This window comes from Hyperolius riggenbachi, chromosome 9 (assembly GCF_040937935.1).
Source record: "Hyperolius riggenbachi isolate aHypRig1 chromosome 9, aHypRig1.pri, whole genome shotgun sequence".
NCBI classification, from domain to species: Eukaryota; Metazoa; Chordata; class Amphibia; order Anura; family Hyperoliidae; genus Hyperolius; species Hyperolius riggenbachi.
Window position 1 is genome coordinate 62,852,833 of NC_090654.1, and position 21,395 is coordinate 62,874,227.

Genomic DNA, 21,395 nt, shown 5'->3' on the forward strand with positions numbered 1-21,395 from the left:
GGGGCTGCTGCTGGTGCAGTTGATCAGGCTGAAATTGTAGACGGTGGTGCCGATTGGTGCACTTTCCCGTAAAGAAACGGTGTACGGTAAATCTTGAAACTCAGCTACAAGAGAAGACACATAGTCATCAGCTGGTCTGCCACATGAAAGCTGCCCATTCACTATACCTGGTGGCTGGATGTATGTGGGCAGTCTGACTGCCATCAACCACTGGATTTCTATCAACAGGAACACTTAGGGTGGCAGAGAAGAAAGCAAAGTCATTATTCTACAGCTTAACTGAATAAGGGCCAGTGCACACCAAAAACCGCTAGCGGATCCGCAAACGCTAGCGTTTTTTGAAGCTGTTTTTCAGAGCGATTCTAGGAATGTTTAGAGAGATTTTCTAAACATGCCTCACATTTTTTGGAGCATTTTTGTGTAGCAGATTTTATATTTTGTTACAGTAAAGCTGTAACTTAACAGCTTCTGTAACAAAAACACTTGGAAAACCGCTCTGATCTAGCGTTTTTCAAAACAGTTTTCCACTTTCCTATACTTTACATTGAGGCAGAAATGCCTCAGAAATCTAAAAAATGCTGCAGGACCCAAGATTTGCATTTGGGGGAAAAACGAGCCGCTCTGGTGTGCACCAGCCCATTGACTTACATTAGCCAATCGGTTTTCTCAGAACCGCTCTTGGTGTGCACTAGCCCTTAGACAACAGTGGCCAGACTTCTATCCCACCTGATCCCTGGCCCTTCCTTCCCTCAGTAGCATTGTGCATCTGCAAGGAGCCCACAGACACAAACACAGCCAGAGCAGTTGTCCAAGCCCTATCCCATTGAGCCATATCATTCCCTGCCATGTATCCCTGCCAGGCACTGAGGAGGACAAAAAGTCTGAAACAGGCTGTCTGCATGTGGGGTTGGTGTGGCTCTATAAAATTTAAAGAGGAGCTGTCAACCATACTATCTCAGAAAAAAAATCACATTAAGTAGATAGTAAATACTTGCGCTATTTACTTACATAACATACGTATTGCATTATTTTGATATGGACAATATGTATTGTCCATATTTTGATTTTACTGACTTTAGTAAAAAAAAAAAAAAGAGAGAAAATCTTTCTTAGGATATTCCATTTTGACTGTGTCTATCTTGAAGCCAATCCTGACATCATTTCCTCCCTTACTCTGTCTGTGCATCATTGCCCGCCCCCCTCCCAGTCTTCAGACACTACAACCTAGCTCTGCAGTAAAAAGTGCATTGTCTCAGCATGGGAAATATTGGCCAATCAGAGAGAAAAAAGAGCTATGAGAGGGAAAAGGGGGAGGGAAAGAGGCTTCAGCCAATCAGGCTGCATTAGTTATGTCTGAAGGGAAAGTAAAGAAGAAAAAAAGAAAACTCAGCATGCCCTGCAACTTCATTTGCTCTGCAGATGTACCAAATAAGAGCCAGGGAAACTTGGGAATGATGTTTTATGGAGAAGAAAAGTAAGAGTGATTTTTAACCTTTGAATTGCTTGGTTAGTACCATTATCATTTGTTTACCAGATAAAAATAAAGCATTGATTTTTGATTTTATGCCTGACTGCTACACTTTAAAGCTATAGGTTTGCTACACACCAGCGGTTCTGGATGTAAGCCTGACTTCAGGGGCATAAAGAGATAATTTGAATATTCCGTAGCGGTGCATTGTGGGTAACCAGATGTTCACTTATAGCTGAATTATCACAAATTCCTCCTGTTTTAAGAAGGCAAACCACACTTAGCCAGATCAGGTGATACTTGTGTGTTTGGGAGCCTAAAATGCAGCGGTGTGATCAGCCAGGATGAAAAATGCAAATCTCTAGGCACAGCTCTAAAAATGACATTTACTAGCTTAGGATTCAGATTTCTTAAATGAAGGAGCGCCCCTAGTTGGCCCCTCTGGTCCAGGGGCCCTGGTGCAGTCGCTACCTCTGCATCCCCTATTGCTATGCCACCGACTCCCAAGTAACATACCTTGTCCGCAGGCTCCCTGGATAAAGAGGAGGGTGACAAATGGCAGGAGGAGGGAGGATGAACCCATAGCGTTAGCTGGGGACACCCCTTACAGGGTGTTTCTCCTGATATGTGTCTGTTTGGATGTCACCTGTAATGAAACACAGACAGAGGGATCACACAAATGACTAAGTGACTTCATGCAGTATCCTATCCATTTACATTACACTACACCAAACAAATCACCCCAGATGAAACATTAATAATGTAATGCAGAGATCTGCAATATTACATTTCTGATTTCTATTCCAGTTACATGACTCCAGTCTAGCCTAAGGTGGAGGGCCAGCCAGAGAGAGGAACTTCTACAAATGGGGGTACAGACAGCAATGCAAAACCTTACAGTCTGCCAAAACAAACAACTTTTTTTGTAGATCCTTAAACATTTCTATAAACATTAGTAGGTACTAGCCACTGTCACCGTATTATTTACCATGTGAACTCATCATTAGTAAATATCATGTAATAGAGCTTTACACTTTTTTTACATATATCCCTTCACCGCCCTTATGGAACAATTTTTTTACAGCTTTTTTTGTCAAAGGTCAGTAGCGATGCAACTCCTAGATTTTGTTGATGATGTAGAAATGGTGAGTTGATTCTCTGAGGCAGGGCTGGTTTTAGGCATAGGCAAACCCAGCAGTTGCGTAGGGTCTCACCACCTAGATTCTAGAAGAAGCACCAAAGAACCAGGACAAACAGGCTCTTTGTTATAGAAACAATATAAATGGCTCAAAAAACTCAAGAGTGAGATGGAGCTGGCATGCAGGCAAAAACAAAGCAAACAAAAAAAAATAGAAACTATTTAAATCTTGAAAGAGGAACATTTCTGAATATACCTTGTTTATTTTTTTTATAAGTACTTCTCTTGAGTGTGTATGTACACATGGCATATTATGTGGCAATGCTAAAAGTGAAAAGCAAGAGAGGAAGAAAGAGAACAAATGTGAAAGGAGGAAGTGCAACCACAGGGAGACCAGCACAACCACAGGGAGACCAGTGCAGCCACAGGGAGACCAGCGCAACCACAGGGAGACCAGTGCAGCCACAGGGAGACCAGCGCAGCCACAGGGAGACCAGCGCAGCCACAGGGAGACCAGCGCAACCACAGGGAGACCAGTGCAACCACAGGGAGACCAGCGCAGCCACAGGGAGACCAGCGCAACCACAGGGAGACCAGTACAACCACAGGGAGACCAGCACAACCACAGGGAGACCAGCGCAACCACAGGGAGACCAGTGCAACCACAGGGAGACCAGTACAACCACAGGGAGACCAGTGCAACCACAGGGAGACCAGTGCAACCACAGGGAGACCAGTGCAGCCACAGGGAGACCAGTGCAGCCACAGGGAGACCAGTGCAGCCACAGGGAGACCAGTACAACCACAGGGAGACCAGCACAACCACAGGGAGACCAGTGCAGCCACAGGGAGACCAGTGCAGCCACAGGGAGACCAGCACAACCACAGGGAGACCAGCACAACCACAGGGAGACCAGCGCAGCCACAGGGAGACCAGTGCAGCCACAGGGAGACCAGCGCAACCACAGGGAGACCAGTACAACCACAGGGAGACCAGTGCAACCACAGGGAGACCAGTGCAACCACAGGGAGACCAGCGCACCTCAGTGCCAAGAACATCTGTAATACTTTTTGCTTTCCTATCAGTGGAAAGTACCAGGGTATTTGTTAAGGCCAGAAATGCCCAGGTGGGAGGACGTGGGTATTGTAATAGTGATCGGGTGATCTTGGTAAACAAGATTCATTCATTATAAATCAATAATAATTCCATTTAGTTCTGTCTTAGAGGACACCTGAAGTGAGAAGGATATGGAGGCTGCCATATTTATTTCCTTTTAAGCAATATTGTCCTGCTGATCCTCTGCCTCTAATACTTTTAGCCATAGACCCTGAACAAGCATTTGCAGATCAGGCGTTTCTGACATTACTGTCAGATCTGACAAGATTAGCTGCATGCTTTTTTTTCTGGTGTGATTCAGACACTACTGCAGCCAAATAGATCAGTAGGGCTGCCAGACAACTGGCATTGTTTAAAAGGAAATACATATGACAGCTTGCATATTCTTCTCATTTCAGTTATCCTTTAATAAAATAATTAAATACCAGTGGCTCTTGGTTATAAATTACTGTAGAGCAATTAGCTATTTATCACACTTAACCTCTCGAGGACCGCAGTGCTAAACCCCCTAGTGACCAGGCCATTTTTAGTAAAATAGGCCACTGCAGCTTTAAGGCCAAGCTGCAGGGCCGCACAACACAGCACACAAGTGATCCCCCCCCCCCTTTTCTCCCCACCAACAGAGCTCTCTGTTGGTGGGGTCTGATCGCCCCCACATTGTTTATTTTTTTTTATATAAATATTTTTGTTACTGGTTTTTAAAAAAAAACAAAAAAAACCTGTTTCTTTAAATACCTTCCCTCCCTCCCCACAGCCAGCCAATTACGGCGATTGGCTGTCATAGGCTTCTGCCTATGAGAGCCGATCGCTCTCTTGTCCCCCAGGGGGACAGCCGTGTCACACAGCTGTCCCCAGTACAGCGGTGCTGCTGATCGCAGCGCTGTACATGTAAATAGACGACGATCATGCCGTCAGTCTCCCGAGCGGGAATAGCCGTTCAGAGACTAAAGGCGGGGCGGAGCTCTGCCCCCCAAGCAGGAGATGCGCGCGCAGCCTGTGCGTGATCTCCTGCGTTAGCTGGCCCCAGGACTTTACGCCAATCGGCGTTAGGCGGTCCTGGGGCTGCCGCCGTGGCCACGCCTATCGGCGTGACGCGGTCAGGAAGAGGTTAAATGTCTGATTCTGATATCTAACTATGATAATATAATATTAAAAATACCTGTTTATTTGTAATGCACTGTACACAATAAAACAATATAATATATGCAAATTGAACAATGCATGTACACTTTAGTTTGTCACATAAGTAGTATGCTGTTTGCCTCTCATGCCTACACTCCCTCCATTCACTTTTGGAAGATTGCCTGGTACTCCCTTTAAAAAAAAATGAAAAAAACAAACATGTAAGACAAAAAAAGTAATAGAAAATTTTAGAAAAAACAAGTCCTCTCCAAAAATAGATAAAGAAGAGTGGGCCTCTTGGATTGATAAAAGGTGTCCGCAGTTATTACCATAGCTAAGAAATAGAACAATTAGTAGGAAAGATATGAGTCTCATATTGTTTCCAGTAAGGTGGCCATACATCAGATCGACCATCCAATTTGATTATTATAATCGTATTGGATGAAAATCGGTGCTGCCAAGTGAATGCCCAACTGACAATGCAACCAATTTCGGGACAAAAATTGGTTGCATTCTTGATTGCGTATGCTGCAAGATGTTGCTTGATTGGGTGCACATCGGTAACGGCGTGCAATTTCCCGACGATCGACAAGCGTGACAAAACCCTGATGTTGTCCCTCTAATGTAAAATGTCCCCTATGTCCCGTGTAAATGTATACATTACCTCTCCGCTGCCTCCGCTTGTCCCCGCTGGCTTATGTCTCTACATACACGCACGCCCCACATGGTTTCCTGGTAAGGGGGCACGTGTGAAGTCACATACGCGCGCCCTTACTAGGAAACCACGTGGGGGGCGCATGTATGCAGAAACAAAATCCCGAAGCCACGGAGAGGTAATGTATACATTTACAGGCACGGGGGACATACATTAGAGAAGCATAGCAGCGAATGTGGCGCACAAGGCCGATTCCCGAGAGAAAAAGAATGCCTATAAGGTCAGGAGGGGACCGAGGCTGCATTAAGCAATTATAAGGAGTGCAATAAAAGTTGTAAAAAAGAAATAAGGCTGGCAAAGATTGAAGCTGAAAATCAAATCGCTAAGGATATCAAATCTAACCCAAGGAAGATTTACAAGTACATCAACTCTAAGAAAAGAAAGGTTGACTGTATTGAATTCCTAAAGGATGAGGGTGGGAACTCAATGGTGGATGACCAAGGTAAGGCAGAGTTATTAAATGCTTTTGTTGCTTCTGTCTTCACAAGGGAAACAGCACTGTTGCAAATTACAGATGCAGAAGAGTCTCAATCTCCCAATAGTAATATTAAATACTTAACGCAGGAAGAAGTGAAGGCAAGACTAAATAAATTCAAAATAGACAAGGCACCTGGCCCGGATAGCATGCATCCTCGGGTCCTAAGGGAATTAAGTTCAGTTATCGATAAACCCCTTTTTCTCAGCATCAGCATGGGTTTACTAAAGACAGGTCCTGTTTGACTAACATGCTCAGCTTTTATGAGGTAGTGAATGCTAATGTGGATATTGGGAATGCTGTAGATGTGATAAACTTAGACTTTGCAAAGGCCTTCTACACTGTTCCCCACAAAAGTCTGGTGCAAAAGTTAAGGATGCAAGGACTGGAATAGAGTCTGTGTGCATGGATAGGGAACTGGCTAATGGACAGAAAACAAAGAGTTGTGTTCAATGGATCATACTCAAAATGGGTGACTGCTAGCAGTGGGGTCCCACAGGGGTCTTTACTGGGTCCAGTGCTTTTCGATTTATTTATTAATGACCTAGTAGATGCAGTAGAAAGCAATGTTGTTATTTTTGCAGATGATACAAAATTGTGCAGAATCATCAACTCTCAGGAAGATAGTGACATATGGAAACAGGATCTGGATAGGATGGCTATATGGGCACATAAATGGCAGATTAAATTCAATGCTGAAAAATGTAAAGTCATGCATTTTGGTTGTACCAATGGTCTAGCACAGGCATGGGCAAACTTGGCCCTCCAGCAGTTGAGGAATTACAAGTCCCACAATGCATTTCAGGAGTCTGACAGCCACAGTCATGACTCATAAAGGCAAATGCATTGTGGTATTTGAAGTTCCTTAACAGCTGGAGGGCCAAGTTTGCCCATGCCTGGTCTAGCACCATACAAAATAAACAGGATACAGATGGGGACTTCAAACTTGGAGAAGGACTTAGGAGTTCTCATCGACAACAAGTTAAACAATCGTATTCAATGCCAAGCCGCTGCAGCTAAAGCTAATAAAATTTTGGGATGCATTAAAAGGAAAATAAAAACTTGAGATGCTAGCATAATATTGCCCCTGTTTAACTCTCTAGTAGGGTCACATCTGGAATATGGAATTCAGTTCTGGGCACCACATTACAGGAAAGATATTGCAGTTTTAGAGCAGGTGCAGAGACGAGCAACAAAATTGATACGTGGGATGGAGGGTCTCACTTACCAAGAAAGGTTAGATAAACTGGGTTTATTTAGTCAAGAGAAAAGACGCCTAAGGGGCGATAAAAAAGCTTGGCGGATGAGCTTTTTGTCCCTAGGCCTTCACAAAGGACTAGAGGACATGATCTGCGCATGGAGGAAAAACGTTTTAGCCATTTATTTAGGAAAGGGTTCTTTACAGTAAGAGTGATTCAGATGTAGAATGCATTGCCACAGGAAGTAGTTATGGCAAATTCTATATCTGCTTTTAAAGGAGGCTTAGATGCTTTCCTTGCATTGAAAGACATCCATGGCTATAATTACTAGGTATTAGGTAATGCACAGTGGTGTTGATCTGATTGCCATCTGGAGACAGTAAGGATTTTTTTCCCTTTTGGGACTAATTGGACCATGCCTTGTAAGTGTTTTTCGCCTTCCTCTGGATCAACAGGTATATGTGAGGCAGCAGACTGTTGTTGTACATTGTTTTCTGGTTAAACTCGATGGACATATGTCTTTTTTCAACCCAAATAACTATGTAACTATGTAACTTGTTGTACGATTGTCTATGACCTGTTTTTTTTGTTATGACTCCCATATTTTCATGGGAAATATGTCTCTATTTAGCCCCCTGCATGGGAACAGTTTCTTGCCTTGTAAACGTTGAGTTTTGTATAAATTTTCACAATAAAAACGTATTGAAACTAATAGTACCTATTTATTTTTGCCTGCGTACTGTGAACTGTGCTGTAAGCTCTGTACATGATGCATAAGAAAGTTCCTGCTTGGCAGATAAGGTGTTGAGCTATGACACACTGACGAATCCTGGCTTTCGCTCTTTACCTTTCGTCCTCCCGGTTCTGGCCGATTGTTCTGAGAGTCTTGTCGGGGGAACAAGTCTTCTCTCCGCTCTCCGCCGTGAGCCGCTGGGTAAAACACTTCCGGCTTGCTAACTATTTCTGGGTTGTGGCGGCGCTGGTACCTGGTGACGTTACCTCTGTGTGCTATCATTGCCTGTGGGTTGCGGCTTTCTTGCCAATTGATTTTAATAGCCTGGGCACCCACTCAGCTCATAGCATTTGCGACTGAATCGTTTCAGCAATCCTGGCAGCCTTCATCAGAGTTTTGCTGTGATGAAGTTACTGAGCACAATGGCCTCAATTCTGGTACGCTTATCGTCTACCTCATAAGTGGTATTTTACCGCATGCGGTAAAAGCAGTTTGCTATTCTGGTAGATTTTAGTCATAATTTACCGCATGCGGTGAATTAGGTCATAAAATGTATGGTATTTTACCAAAAATTGGAATTCTTATGAAAAATAGGGGGCATGTTAGTACATAATTTACCAATCAATTTAAGACCTGCCTGTACCTGGCGGTAAGGTCAATTTGTATGCATTTTGCAGTTTTTAGTGGAGTTCCTATTTCTGTTTTAGTGGAGTTCCTATTTCAGGCTGTGTAACAGAAAAGAATAGTAGATATAAAACTCTATAATAAAATATATAAAAAAAATGTTTATAGGGGATGTCTATATATATCGTATATACTTTCCATAGGTGGCTACATAATCAAATACACATTTTCCCCCTCAAAAAAAAAACATCTTCCAAAGACTATCCTAACTTATGGCAGAAAATTAAACACTACTATTATTTAATTACCGCATGCTTACCTCTGAAATACTGCACTTTTTACTGCACTTTATAAAAAAAAGAGGAAAATACCGCATGAGATATTTTACAGACAAAAAAATATTTACCGCACATAGCTACCAAAATTGAGGCCGATGTCTTAAAAAATTGTTCAATCCTATTTTGAATAACAAGAGTTTTTCCATATTTTGTATGAAATGTACCTTCTGTAGCAATTCTGTTACAGGCAGGTTGTCTAATTCTAGTGTCTCTCCATCAGCATTTATTAGCTATTGGATTAAGGGCTTTTAATTATTGACAAGGTACAAAAAAAAGAAAAGAAAAAAAAAAACCTTTATTTATGAATAATATATACATATAAATATAAATAAATATACATATAAATGTATAGCCGGGGCAAAAAAAATATGTAAGTTTTATCTACAGTAGCATTGTAAATTTTAACACTATAGGGGATCGAATTGGAGAAATATTTTTATTTATTATATTCTTTTTTTTAATTTTCTATTTTTTTACTTTTAACGTGTATCTCACTAATATTATAAATGCGAAAGTTTGGCTGTTTAGATGTTTGTTACTCAATCACGCAACAATAGCTGAACGGATTTGAATGAAATTTGGCACACACATAGTACATTACCTGGAATAACATATAAGATACTTTTTATCCCCATAGCCAAAAAGTGGGCGGAGACAAATACAAATTTCACTGGGAAAATGTAAACTGCAGCCATTCTTACACTATTAATGGCAGGGTTCTCAAACTTTGCACAGTTGGTCACTTGGGTCACTGGGATTAATATTCAGAAAAGTCTGTGGAGCCCACAAAAAAACAATCAAAATTAACCTATTGATTTTCAACGGGAATATTTAATTGCTGCTATTCTTGCACTGTTAATGGCACAAGCTTCAAACATGGTACAGATGGTCATTGGGTGACTGGGGGTTCAAATTCAGAAAAGGGGGTGGAGCCACAAACAGCCAATCAGATTTGTTTCATTTCAATGCAAATTATTGATGCCAAAGACCGCAAAACTCACAAACTTGGTCATTGAGTAATTGAGTAATTGTGTGTTAGGGTGCGTTTCCACTAACGCGAATTCGCATGCGTTCCCCGCATGCAAATTCGCATAACCAATAAAAGTGAATGAGCCTGTGTCCACTTGTCAGGAAAACGGAGCGTTTTCTTGTGCAGGAAAAATCTGCTCAGCGGAGCCATCCGAATTCGGACACCGCACACACGCATGCGATTCGCATACAATGTATTTAATAGGGAATTTGCATGGTGTTTTTTCATGCGAATTTTCATGCGAATTCGCATACGATTTCGCATGGAATCAATGAAAAAGCACACAGGCACTGACATAGTGAAATTCGCACACAGCGTCATCCATGCGAAATCGTATGCGAATTCGTGGTAAAATTCGCATACAACCGCATGCGATTTCGCTCCTGCATGCGAATTCGTCCGCGGAGAATCCGCGGCGATTTCCCACCGCACTAGTGGAAACGCACCCTCAGGGTTAGAAAAAATGCGCGCAGCCAACACCAGCCACAAAAAAAAAAAAAAAATGATCCTAGGATTCACCTTCTCTGTGTGCCAAAGCATAAGAGAAAGTCATATCTCGGGTTGTTGTTGTTTAGAGTCTATGCAAGAGCACAGGGGTGAGAAAGCCCCAGGATATTCAGCCCAATAGAAGGAGAGGAGAGATATAAGCACTGTTTTATATATTATATTAAACTGTGGCAGCTCCTACCTGTCCTGTGTGCAGCCTCCTGCTGGTAGCTAGCAACACACTCTGACTGCTCCTCACACCCGCTCAGACTGCAGTTGTCCAGGGAACTCCATAAACACCACATATAGAAGAAACGATAAGAAACACAAGTAACTACTTTACTAACGCTACAAATAAAGGAGAAGAAAATACGCAAAAGACATCCATTACATACATGCACACAGATGGCAAGACACTACACACAAGTGACGTACCATGCAAACACTGCACACGCGGGATGTGATAATGAACATAAAAGGCATACAAGATTATTGCTATACACACACGCTATAATTTCATCATTACTTGTAATGATTCTTTGTGATCATCTCAGGTAAAAATGCGCAGGTGTCCCATAATCTTGTGAACAGCGTCGTAAGTGTAACTGATAACAAAAAGTAAAAGCGAAAAAATGTTCTCTGTTCACCTTCCAATCCAATATTGCACTATATACATATAACATACTGTAATTAGGTTTCAGTTGGACACAGTCTTCTGTTATGTGCATACAAAAAATTACATAATACAGTAGTGGATAAAAAATAACCTTTACTTCATCAGTTTACCATACAAGTCCCATATATCCACATTGACAGTTCTAATCTAAAAACAGCTTTGCTCCTAGGTGCATCCCATATCTTACTTAAAAGAGGACCTAAACTCTTCCACATGAGGGAAGAAAAACACAGAGAAACCCACCCTGTGTGTATTTAGAGGTAACAGTTTGCCTAATTCTCCCTTATCTGCTAGTAATGAGCCACTGTAATTTGAGCTGTCATCTCTGTCTGAACTGTGCCTCAGTGTGCCATTTAGACAGGCTAAATGTAAACACTGCAGCTTAACCCTGTATGTGCTCCCAGCAAACCAGTAAGTAGCTACACCGCAGCATCTAAGGAACTCTTTTCCTCACTTCAGGTTTGCTTTAAAGGGAATGTCCGAGCTAATAAAAAAAAAGAGATTTACTGTACTTACCCGGGCTTCCTCCAGCCCCTAGCAGCTGATATGTCCCTCGCCATAGCTCCGCTTCCAGCCGGTGGCCTGTGGTCCCCTCCGGTGCAGATGCCGACCTCGCCAGATTGGCATCTACTGCGCTTGCATGAAAGCCCCACTGGGTCGCGCTGACGTATTCTGGAGAGTACTGCACAGGCGGCAAGAGTGGCTCTCGCGCAGGCACAGTAGATGCGTGTCGGCATCTACACCAGAGGAGACATATCGGCTGCTAGGGGATGGAGGAAGCCCCGGGTAAGTAAATCATTTTTCTTTATTCAGTTTGGATGTGTCCTTTATGACTGCAGTTGTACAAAATGATTAATTTGATGTAATAAATGTATGTATGCAAAATCAAACTGCAAACTTAAAATAAACCTGAGATGAGAAGGATATGGAGTCTGCCAGTGCATTGCTGCATGATCCGTACCTACCACATGGATTATGCAGTATGAAAGCCTATGGCAACGCAGTAAAGTACAACTGCACAGTAGAGATGGCTCGAACGGTTCGCCCACAAACTTATTCGCGCAAACTTCTGTGGTTCGCATTCGCGAACGAACACGAACTTTATTGCAGTTCGACCCGCCCCTATACTACATCATTAGGGTCAACTTTGACCCTATACATCACAGTCAGCAGGCACACGGTAGCCAATCAGGCTACACTACCTCCTGGAGCCCCACCCCCCTTAGAAAAAGCAGGCAGCATCAGCCATTTCACTCACTCGTGTGGCTGCAGTAATTAGAGAAGGGAGAGGTGCTGCAGAGACATTAGGGAAAGCTTAGTTGGGCTACAGTTAGGCTTGTTAGGTTGCTCTTTCTTGCTGATACTTATTGCTAAAAAGCACTCCTCATCCTCAACAGCTCTTTTGAGAGCTAATGTTGTTCTTGTGATCTATTCTTTTTTGTGTGTGTGTCCCACATACACTTGTGTTGCATATACAGCCCTGTCAGTCAGTCTTAGCTGCTGGACCTTGGCCCCTTGGTAATTCCTACTGTGCCACTGCCAGGCCCAGCACATTCAGTGACTACCTGTGTGTGTGACAGCTGCACATTTGTAATACTCATCACTGCATACCTACCTGTTCAGTGCACCTACCCACCTACCTATGTGACCGCACACAGTGTCACTGCACCTGTTCACGGTACCTGTGGGTGTGTGTGTGACAGGTGCACATTCGTAAAACCCATCACTGCATACCTACCTGTTGTTCAGTGCACCCACCTACCTACGTGACCGCACGCAGTGTCGCTGCACCTGTTCACGGTACCAGTGTGTAACAGCTGCAAATCTGTAATACCAGTCATTGCATAATTGCTCACAGTACCTGTGTGACCGCACGCTGTGTAATATACCACTCCGTGCATAACTGCACCTGTGTGACAGCTGCACATTGTATTGTAATACCAGTCACTGCATACCTTTCACTGCACCTGTGTGACTGCACATTGTATTATACCTGGAAGTCAGTTCATACCTTTCACTTGAATGGATGGCAGACTTGCCCTCCATAACAGATTCTCGTTAAAGGATTTAAAGTTGATTCGTCTCATATACAGCAGTACCTCGAAAGACCTCCTGTATTTTTATTTTTTTGTCACTACCTTGAGACTTGCATGCCATGCCTGCTGCCTTCCTTGGATGTGTGGCAGTCGTTCCTGCTCATTTGCCCACAGCATGCCTGCTGCCTTCCTTGGATGTGTGGTGGTAGCTGTTCCTGCTCCTTTGCCCACAGCGTGCCTGCTGCCTTCCTTGGATGTTTGGTGGTAGCCGTTTCTCAGGCTCCCACTCCGGACCGGGATCAAACCCTGACTCCCCGGCCGTACGCTTTCTTTAACAATGGTAGAGAAAGAACCATCGACAGTATGAGCAGCGATGGACTGCTGGGTGCGCAGGCTTGACCTGTGGCCAGAGCTGTCACAATTTACCATCCAACTTCTGGCTTACCCTGCCTCAAGCGTCCTAGAAAGGACCTTCAGCATAGCTGGAGACATTGTCAGTGAGAAGAGAAGTCGCCTAGGTCAAAAAAAGTGTTCTGTACCTCACCTTTATTAAAATGAATGAGGCACGGATCCCAGAGGGCTACTGCCTGCCCGAAGACTAAGTCAGTCCCGACTCCCTACACACACTGTTGTTCTATCATTGAGCTACCACAGCCCGGCGACCATACGGATACGGGCTTAAAAAAACGCCATGTGGCTACAATTAAAACAATGAGAAAAATTCTCCCCTCCTTGGGTTTGTCCTCATTTCCAAGTAAGATTACCCCAATAGGCGATAACTTAGCATTTTCACCAGCTCCTGATGTACCATTTCTCAGAGAATGGACGAAGGATGGTTGTCCCAGAATCAAAGATTTCATTTCTGGAGAATCAGTCAAATCCTACACTGAGATGTCCGTGTTGAGAGAGGGCAACACTCTAACTCAATGGCAATTCTTTCAAATTAGACATTTCTTGAACTCTCTCAAACTAAAATTTAACTGGAAAAAACCACTCACCCCCTTTGAAGAGTTAATACTAGCGGAGGAGAAACCAGGTCACCTAATCTCTATTCTGTACCAGATGATAACACAGATGCCTTGTGTAGATAAACTCAACTTTCAGAAATACTGGGAAGTGGACCTGGGAACTGTTCTGGATGCTGAACAGTGGCAAAAGATTTTCACTCTGAATCACAGGGGATCCTTAAACGTTAACATCCAAGAGATGGGATACAAAATTATCTCACGTTGGTACAGGACCCCATCCTCCTTACACAAAATCTACTCGTCAATCCCTGACACATGCTGGAGATGTGGCCTATCTGGAGGTTCACTCCTACACATATTTTGGGCTTGCCCCTTAATTAAACCATTCTGGACTCAGGTCCATCGAATTATGGAAAAAATCTCTTGTGACCAAATTATTTTCTCACCAGACTCTCTCCTACTACACAACACAATGGAATCAATTAAATCTTACAAGAGATCCCTTGTGATTCACATGGTGAATGCGGCCAGGGCCTTGGTGCCTGCGAGATGGAAAACTTCCACTCCTCCATCTGTGAAAGATTGGATCAGAAAGGTAGATGCGATTGAAAGCATGGAAAAAATGATACACATGTCCAAAGATCAAAATGAAAAACACTCAATGACCTGGATGGTGTGGTTTGAATATCAATGCACAGACGAATATAAGAATTTTTTGGCTTCTTAAACAAATGATAATGTCTACACTGACCAGCTGGGCTCAACTGTCTCCTTGACGATAGGATACTTACCACTTTACTTCCTCCTCTGTAGTTTCCCTCTTTCTCTTCTCTTACTTGGGTACATGGATATACAGGTATGTAAGGCTGTATGGTGTATTTCTGAATACACCTACTGTGTCTATACATAGCTTACTATATTTGCTGTTATATGAGAAGGATTGGTGACTTGATCTTTGTCTTGCTTGGGTTATTTCGCTTTCCCCCATCTTGTTAGCATACTTCTAATACCCAGGCCCCTTTGGTACATTGTTAGAACACATATGTTACCAAATCCGCTTTTCTGATTCTGCCAGTTGTATAATGTTTATCCTACCATATTGTCATGTTTTTCTTTATGTTTAATAAAGCTTGAAATTGTGAAAAAAAAAAACCCGCCATGGGCATGGCCTGCACTCAGAGCCGGGACAAGGTCCTCCAGCACCCAAGGTTGAGACACCAAAGTGCGCCTCTCCATCCCTCCACCCCAGCCGTCACACACTGATTGCTCTTAGACTAAGAGGCACCCCAGGGCCCCCAACACCTTAATCTCTAGTTATCTGGCTTGTAGTCACTTCCATGTATCTCCTTTTCTTATTTCTTTCTGCTTCAAACACAATTAGGAATGACAGCTGAATGAATTGTGCGCCCCCTCCTACACTGCGCCCTGAGGCTGGAGCCTCTCCAGCCAATGCCTCGGCCCGGCCCTGCCTGCACTCTCGCCATGGTGCGCACCAGTCCAGCAAGGCCGTCACTACACAAACAGCTGTTTGCGGTGCGTTACACAGTGAGTTTGGTGTGTCAGTGTGAAGCAGTACACTAATTACACTACCTGATTGATGTATACACATGCAAGATGTTTTAAAGCACTTTATGCCTGCAATTTAGCATTGCAATGTGATTTCTGCCCTTAAAACGCTGCTGTGCGTCAAATCCAGATTTTTCCCCGGGACTTTTGGTGTGTATCCCACTCATCCATGCAAAAACTCAGATGGTAAACATCTTTTCCATCACTTTTCTGGCCAGAATGAATGTTTCTAGTTTTCAAAGTTCGCCTCCCCATTGAAGTCTATTGCTGTTCGAAAATCGGAGGTTCAAGCCATCTCTACTGCACAGCGCGCTTTGCGGTAGACAGCTCTTATTACACATGCACTGGGAATATGCTTTACAACTGCATAGAGCGCAATGCGCGCTGCAACCAGCGGTGGAATGCAGGGACCATAGGAGGAACGGAAAGGCGATATAGGACCCAGGGCCTTCCCTCTCCTCAGATATCTGTTTTGTTTTGTTTCTTTAATTTATTTAAAATGAACCTAAATTTGAAAAAAAAAAATAGTTTAACTTACCTGGGGCTTCTACAAGCTCACTGCATCCGCCTTGTGCCTGCGCTCTCACTGAGAGATCCTCCAGTCGCCCGCAGTGTCCCTTTCTTTTGGATGGGCGCCTCCTGATCCCGCTCCCGTGGATGGGAGCACTCTGCACATGTGCAGTTCAGGGAGATCACTACTGTGTTTGCGCGGAGCATGTTAGAGGCCACGCGTGGCCACGCATGCACAGTGGCCATCAGCTCGCCGAGTCACCCGGCAAAGAGGGGCGCTGCAGGGGACTGGAGGATCGCTCAGTGACAGCACAGACACAGGGCGGCTGCAGGGGGCTGGTAGAAGCCTCAGGTAAGTTAAACTCATTTTTTTTTCTGATTAAGGTTCCCTATAACTGCAGACTCATTTAAGAAAGCTTTAATGGACCACTATCACTAAAAATTGTTAAATGATTTAAAATTCATGTAAACACATACAAATAAAGAAGGATGTTTAATCAAGGGTAAAATTAGCTATAAATTACCTTTCTCCTATGTTGCTGTCACTTACAGTAGTTAGTAGAAATCTGAGAGAACTGACAGGGTTTTGACTAGTCCATCTCTTCATGGGAGATTTTCATTATTAAAGCACTCCCTGGAAAGGATGTATACAAAGATAAGGCTGCTCCCCCGATCCCCCCCTTTCCCCCCCCCCACACACACACACACCTGGTTTGCACACTATTCTGACAGTTGGACAGAGCAACTAGGTTTCCACTTGTGCATTTTGTATTAGATTTTTCGCATAGAAAATTTGAATTAGTTTAGCAACAAATGGCAGTGAATGGGGCCGTTTCTATTAAATGCGAATTTTCATAAGCGTTCGTATGCAAAAAAAAATCTGAGGTCCTGCTTCATTTTTTCAGGAATTTACGCGTATCGGCCGCGATTCGCATATAATGCTTTGCAATGGCATTGGATAGCAATGCAAATTTTTGCATTACAGGAAGTTATCAGCATTCATGACTAAGCTGTTGATAGGCAGATTATGTTAAATTTGACTAATGAATACATTTGACCAATAAAGACGCATACAAATTTACATGCAAATTTTCGCCAAACAGAAAAATCATGTACATTTTTTTGGGACGCGAAAATTTCACAATACAGTTCATATGTTTGTAATGTAGGTGGAACTCCGCTCACAACTCCGTCTACCAACAGTGCAGGAAAAACGGGCTGCTCGAACCCCAAGTCCAGTACAGTAGAGAGTAGATTCCGCACTAGGTCGGTAGAAACAAACTTTGCTTTATTCAATCACGTACATGACAGGCTAAAATCCATCACCACATGCTGACATGTTTCGGACGTTACACGTCCTTAATCATATGCTATGATTAACCACTCTACCCCCGCCCGTACGAAAATCTCCGTCCCTTTTTCCATCCTTTAACCCCCAGGGACGGAGAAATCCGTACTTTCCGCGCTCCCGCCGCTGCCCGCGTTCCCGCTCGTAAACACGCCGCCCGCCGCTAGTAAACATGCCGCCGCCCGCTCGCCCGGAGATCAATGAACGGGAAAATCCATTCCCGTTCGTTGATCTAAGCCCCGCAATGATCCGCTGCTCTCCGATGGGCAGCGGATCATTGTGAAAAAAAACTCACGTGTCCAGCCTCCTTATACTTCCTCCGAGCGTCCGGAAGGACGCTTGGAGGTCGCATTAGACAAAAAGTTACTGTTGCCATCTTGTGGCCAAATAGTAAAACTACACCCTAAACATTTTTCAAACACAAATGAATTAGTTATACACAAAAAATTAACTCATTACCTCCCACACTCCCCATTTTTTTTTTTTTTGTAATGAAAAAAAAAATCAAAAAATTTACAATTAAAAAAAATATATAAATAGTTACCTTAGGGACTGAACTTTTTAAATATTTATGTCAGGAGGGTACAACACTGTTACTTTATAAACTATGGGCTTGTAATTAGGGATGGACGCAAAACTGAAAAAATGCACCTTTATTTCCAAATAAAATATTGGCGCCAAACATTGTGATAGGGACATAATTTAAATGGTTTTATAACCGGGACAAAAGGGCAAATACATTTCATGGGTTTTAATTATAGTAGCATGCATTATTTAAAAACTATAATGGCCGAAAACTGAAAAATAATTAATTTTTTCCCACATTTTTCCTATTTTCCCATTAAAACACATTTAGAATAAAATAATTCTTGGCATAATGTCCCACCTAAAGAAAGCCTAATTGGTGGCGGAAAAAACAAGATATAGTTCATTTCATTGTGACAAGTAATGATAAAGTTATAGACGAATGAATGGAAGGAGCGCTGAAAGGTGAAAATTGCTCTGGTGCTCAGGGGGTAAAACCCCTCAGTGGTGAAGTGGTTAAGGACGTGTAACGTCCGAAACATGTCAGCATTTGGTGATGGATTTTAGCCTGTCATGTACGTGATTGAATAAAGCAAAGTTTGTTTCTACCGACCTAGTGCGGAATCTACTCTCTACTGTACAGTTCATATGTAGCCTAAGTGCTTTTGAAAATAAAGAAAACCCTGAGAATCCCCCATGAGGAGATGGGCTAGTCCAAAACCTGCCAGTTCTGTCAGATTTCTACAACCTACTGTAAGTGACAGCAACACAGGAGAAAAGTAATCTATGGCTTATTTTACTTGGAGTAATTTACTTTATCAAAAAGTTCCGTACCAGTGCGGTGCGTGAACGCATGCTGCATGCATTTTTTAGCAAAACGCGTGGCTGACCCATTCACTACATTGCATGGGATCAACCACGCAACGCATGCAAACGCAGATGGCGTGTGATTGTACACGTTGCGTTCCGATCGCACGGCCATCTGCGTGTGATAATGTGAAAGAGGCTTTAAGGTTTGCGGTTTTAAAAAAAATAAATAAATAACAATGTGACGTTTGACCAGGGGTGGCAAAATATTTGCTTACAACTCCACTTAGTAAAATTTTGGATGATTTGTATACTGTTACATTATTGAGTCGCTTCCTTTATAGTCTGCCCCCTGCTGGAGAAAAGCAGTTACTGCGCATCATCATATCCAAAGCAAGAAGAGACACCAATTATAATCAAAATAATTTATTTTAGAAAACAGACACAGTGAATGACATTAGCTATTTTTAGAAAATTGATTAAGTGCATTTAAGCTGTAATCAAGTATTTGATTTGGATATTCTTCCCATTACAGATGTTAGAGCTCCTGCGACATGAGCACACAATCACATCCTTTATACGATTGCCCACAAGGATAAATGATTGGATGTGATAGAATTGGAGTTCCCGGGGGTGTTCGCTGCTCTCAGACCCAGCGCCGCTCTCCAGTGTGGCTGTTGAAGAGATATTCACGTCCCGTCACTGCGGAGAAAGCAGAAGAGAGGATGTAAACACAAGAATCCTGATTGCAGCTCACCACAATCCTGCCTGACATAAAATATATAGAAACTGTACATGACTCTGCTGTGTGCTCAGTGGCGTAGCTAAGGAGCAGTGGGCCCCGATGCAAGTTTTACAATGGGGCCCCCCCCCCCCCCAAGCACTCTATACGTAACAATTGATACGGCGCGCCAAAACCTGCCAAGGGCAACTACAGTTTCAGAGGTGCAAGAAAAGGATGGGAAACAGTTTGTTAAGGATTACCACTATTCAAAGTATCTATAGAAGTAATTATTATGAGTACAGGACCAATAGAGAGCTAATACTGTAGTTGAGGGCGGGCCCTTCGGGGCCCCTCTGGCCCAAGGGCCCCGATGCGGTCGCTACCTCTGCAACCCCTATTGCTACACCCCTGTGTGTGCTATAGCTTTACATTATGTGCTGTGTACATCATAAGAAGCCTACTGATATTTGTCAGGTGTGAATTAAGGTGCCCATCCACCAAGCGATGTATGGGCAGATACAGGGAGTGCAGAATTATTAGGCAAATGAGTATTTTGACCACATCATCCTCTTTATGCATGTGGTCCTACTCCAAGCTGTAAAGGCTCGAAAGCCTACTACCAATTAAGCATATTAGGTGATGTGCATCTCTGTAATGAGAAGGGGTGTGGTCTAATGACATCAACAGCCTATATCAGGTGTGCATAATTATTAGGCAACTATCTTTCCTTTGGCAAAATGGGTCAAAAGAAGGACTTGACAAGCTCAGAAAAGTCAAAAATAGTGAGATATCTTGCAGAGGGATGCAGCACTCTTAAATTTGCAAAGCTTCTGAAGCGTGATCATCGAACAATCTAGCGTTTCATTCAAAATAGTCAACAGGGTCGCAAGAAGCGTGTGGAAAAACCAAGGCGCAAAATAACTGCCCATGAACTGAGAAAAGTCAAGCGTGCAGCTGCCAAGATGCCACTTGCCACCAGTTTGGCCATATTTCAGAGCTGCAACATCACTGGAGTGCCCAAAAGCACAAGGTGTGCAATACTCAGAGACATGGCCAAGGTAAGAAAGGCTGAAAGACGACCACCACTGAACAAGACACACAAGCTGAAACGTCAAGACTGGGCCAAGAAATATCTCAAGACTGATTTTTGTAAGGTTTTATGGACTGATGAAATGAGAGTGAGTCTTGATGGGCCAGATGGATGGGCCCGTGGCTGGATTGGTAAAGGGCAGAGAGCTCCAGTCCAACTCAGATGCCAGCAAGGAGGAGGTGGAGTACTGGTTTGGGCTGGTATCATCAAAGATGAGCTTGTGGGGCCTTTTCGGGTTGAGGATGGAGTCAAGCTCAACTCCCAGTCCTACTGTCAGTTTCTGGAAGACACCTTCTTCAAGCAGTGGTACAGGATGAAGTATGCATGCTACAAGAAAAACATGATTTTCATGCAGGACAATGCTCCATCACACGCGTCCAAGTACTCCACAGCGTGGCTGGCAAGAAAGGGTATAAAAGAAGAAAAACTAATGACATGGCTTCCTTGTTCACCTGATCTGAACCCCATTGAGAACCTGTGGTCCATCATAAAATGTGAGATTTACAAGGAGGGGAAACAGTACACCTCTCTGAATAGTGTCTGGGAGGCTGTGGTTGCTGCTGCATGCAATGTTGATGGTGAACAGATCAAATCACTGACAGAATCCATGGATGGCAGGATTTTGAGTGTCCTTGCAAAGAAAGGTGGCTATATTGGTCACTGATTTGTTTTTGTTTTGTTTTTGAATGTCAGAAATGTA

The 21,395-nt window shown here is 43.3% G+C and overlaps 1 protein-coding gene and 1 long non-coding RNA gene across 2 annotated transcripts in view; both read right to left on the reverse strand.

The window, feature by feature from the left end:
- Positions 1 to 10,742, reverse strand: LOC137532441 (uncharacterized). The gene is made up of 3 exons (XR_011023928.1): positions 10,648 to 10,742; positions 1,985 to 2,114; positions 1 to 104 (listed from the first exon to the last, which is right to left on the reverse strand). It is a non-coding gene; the product is annotated as an uncharacterized lncRNA (long non-coding RNA).
- An 8,549-nt stretch (positions 10,743 to 19,291) lies between these two features.
- LOC137531613 (cadherin-related family member 4-like) overlaps positions 19,292 to 21,395 on the reverse strand; it is a 116,763-nt gene continuing 114,659 nt past the window's right edge. The window contains exon 20 of the mRNA XM_068251553.1: positions 19,292 to 19,583. Within this exon, the coding sequence (XP_068107654.1) occupies positions 19,528 to 19,583 (56 nt within the window). The 3' untranslated portion in view covers positions 19,292 to 19,527. The remainder of the gene's footprint in view (positions 19,584 to 21,395) is intronic.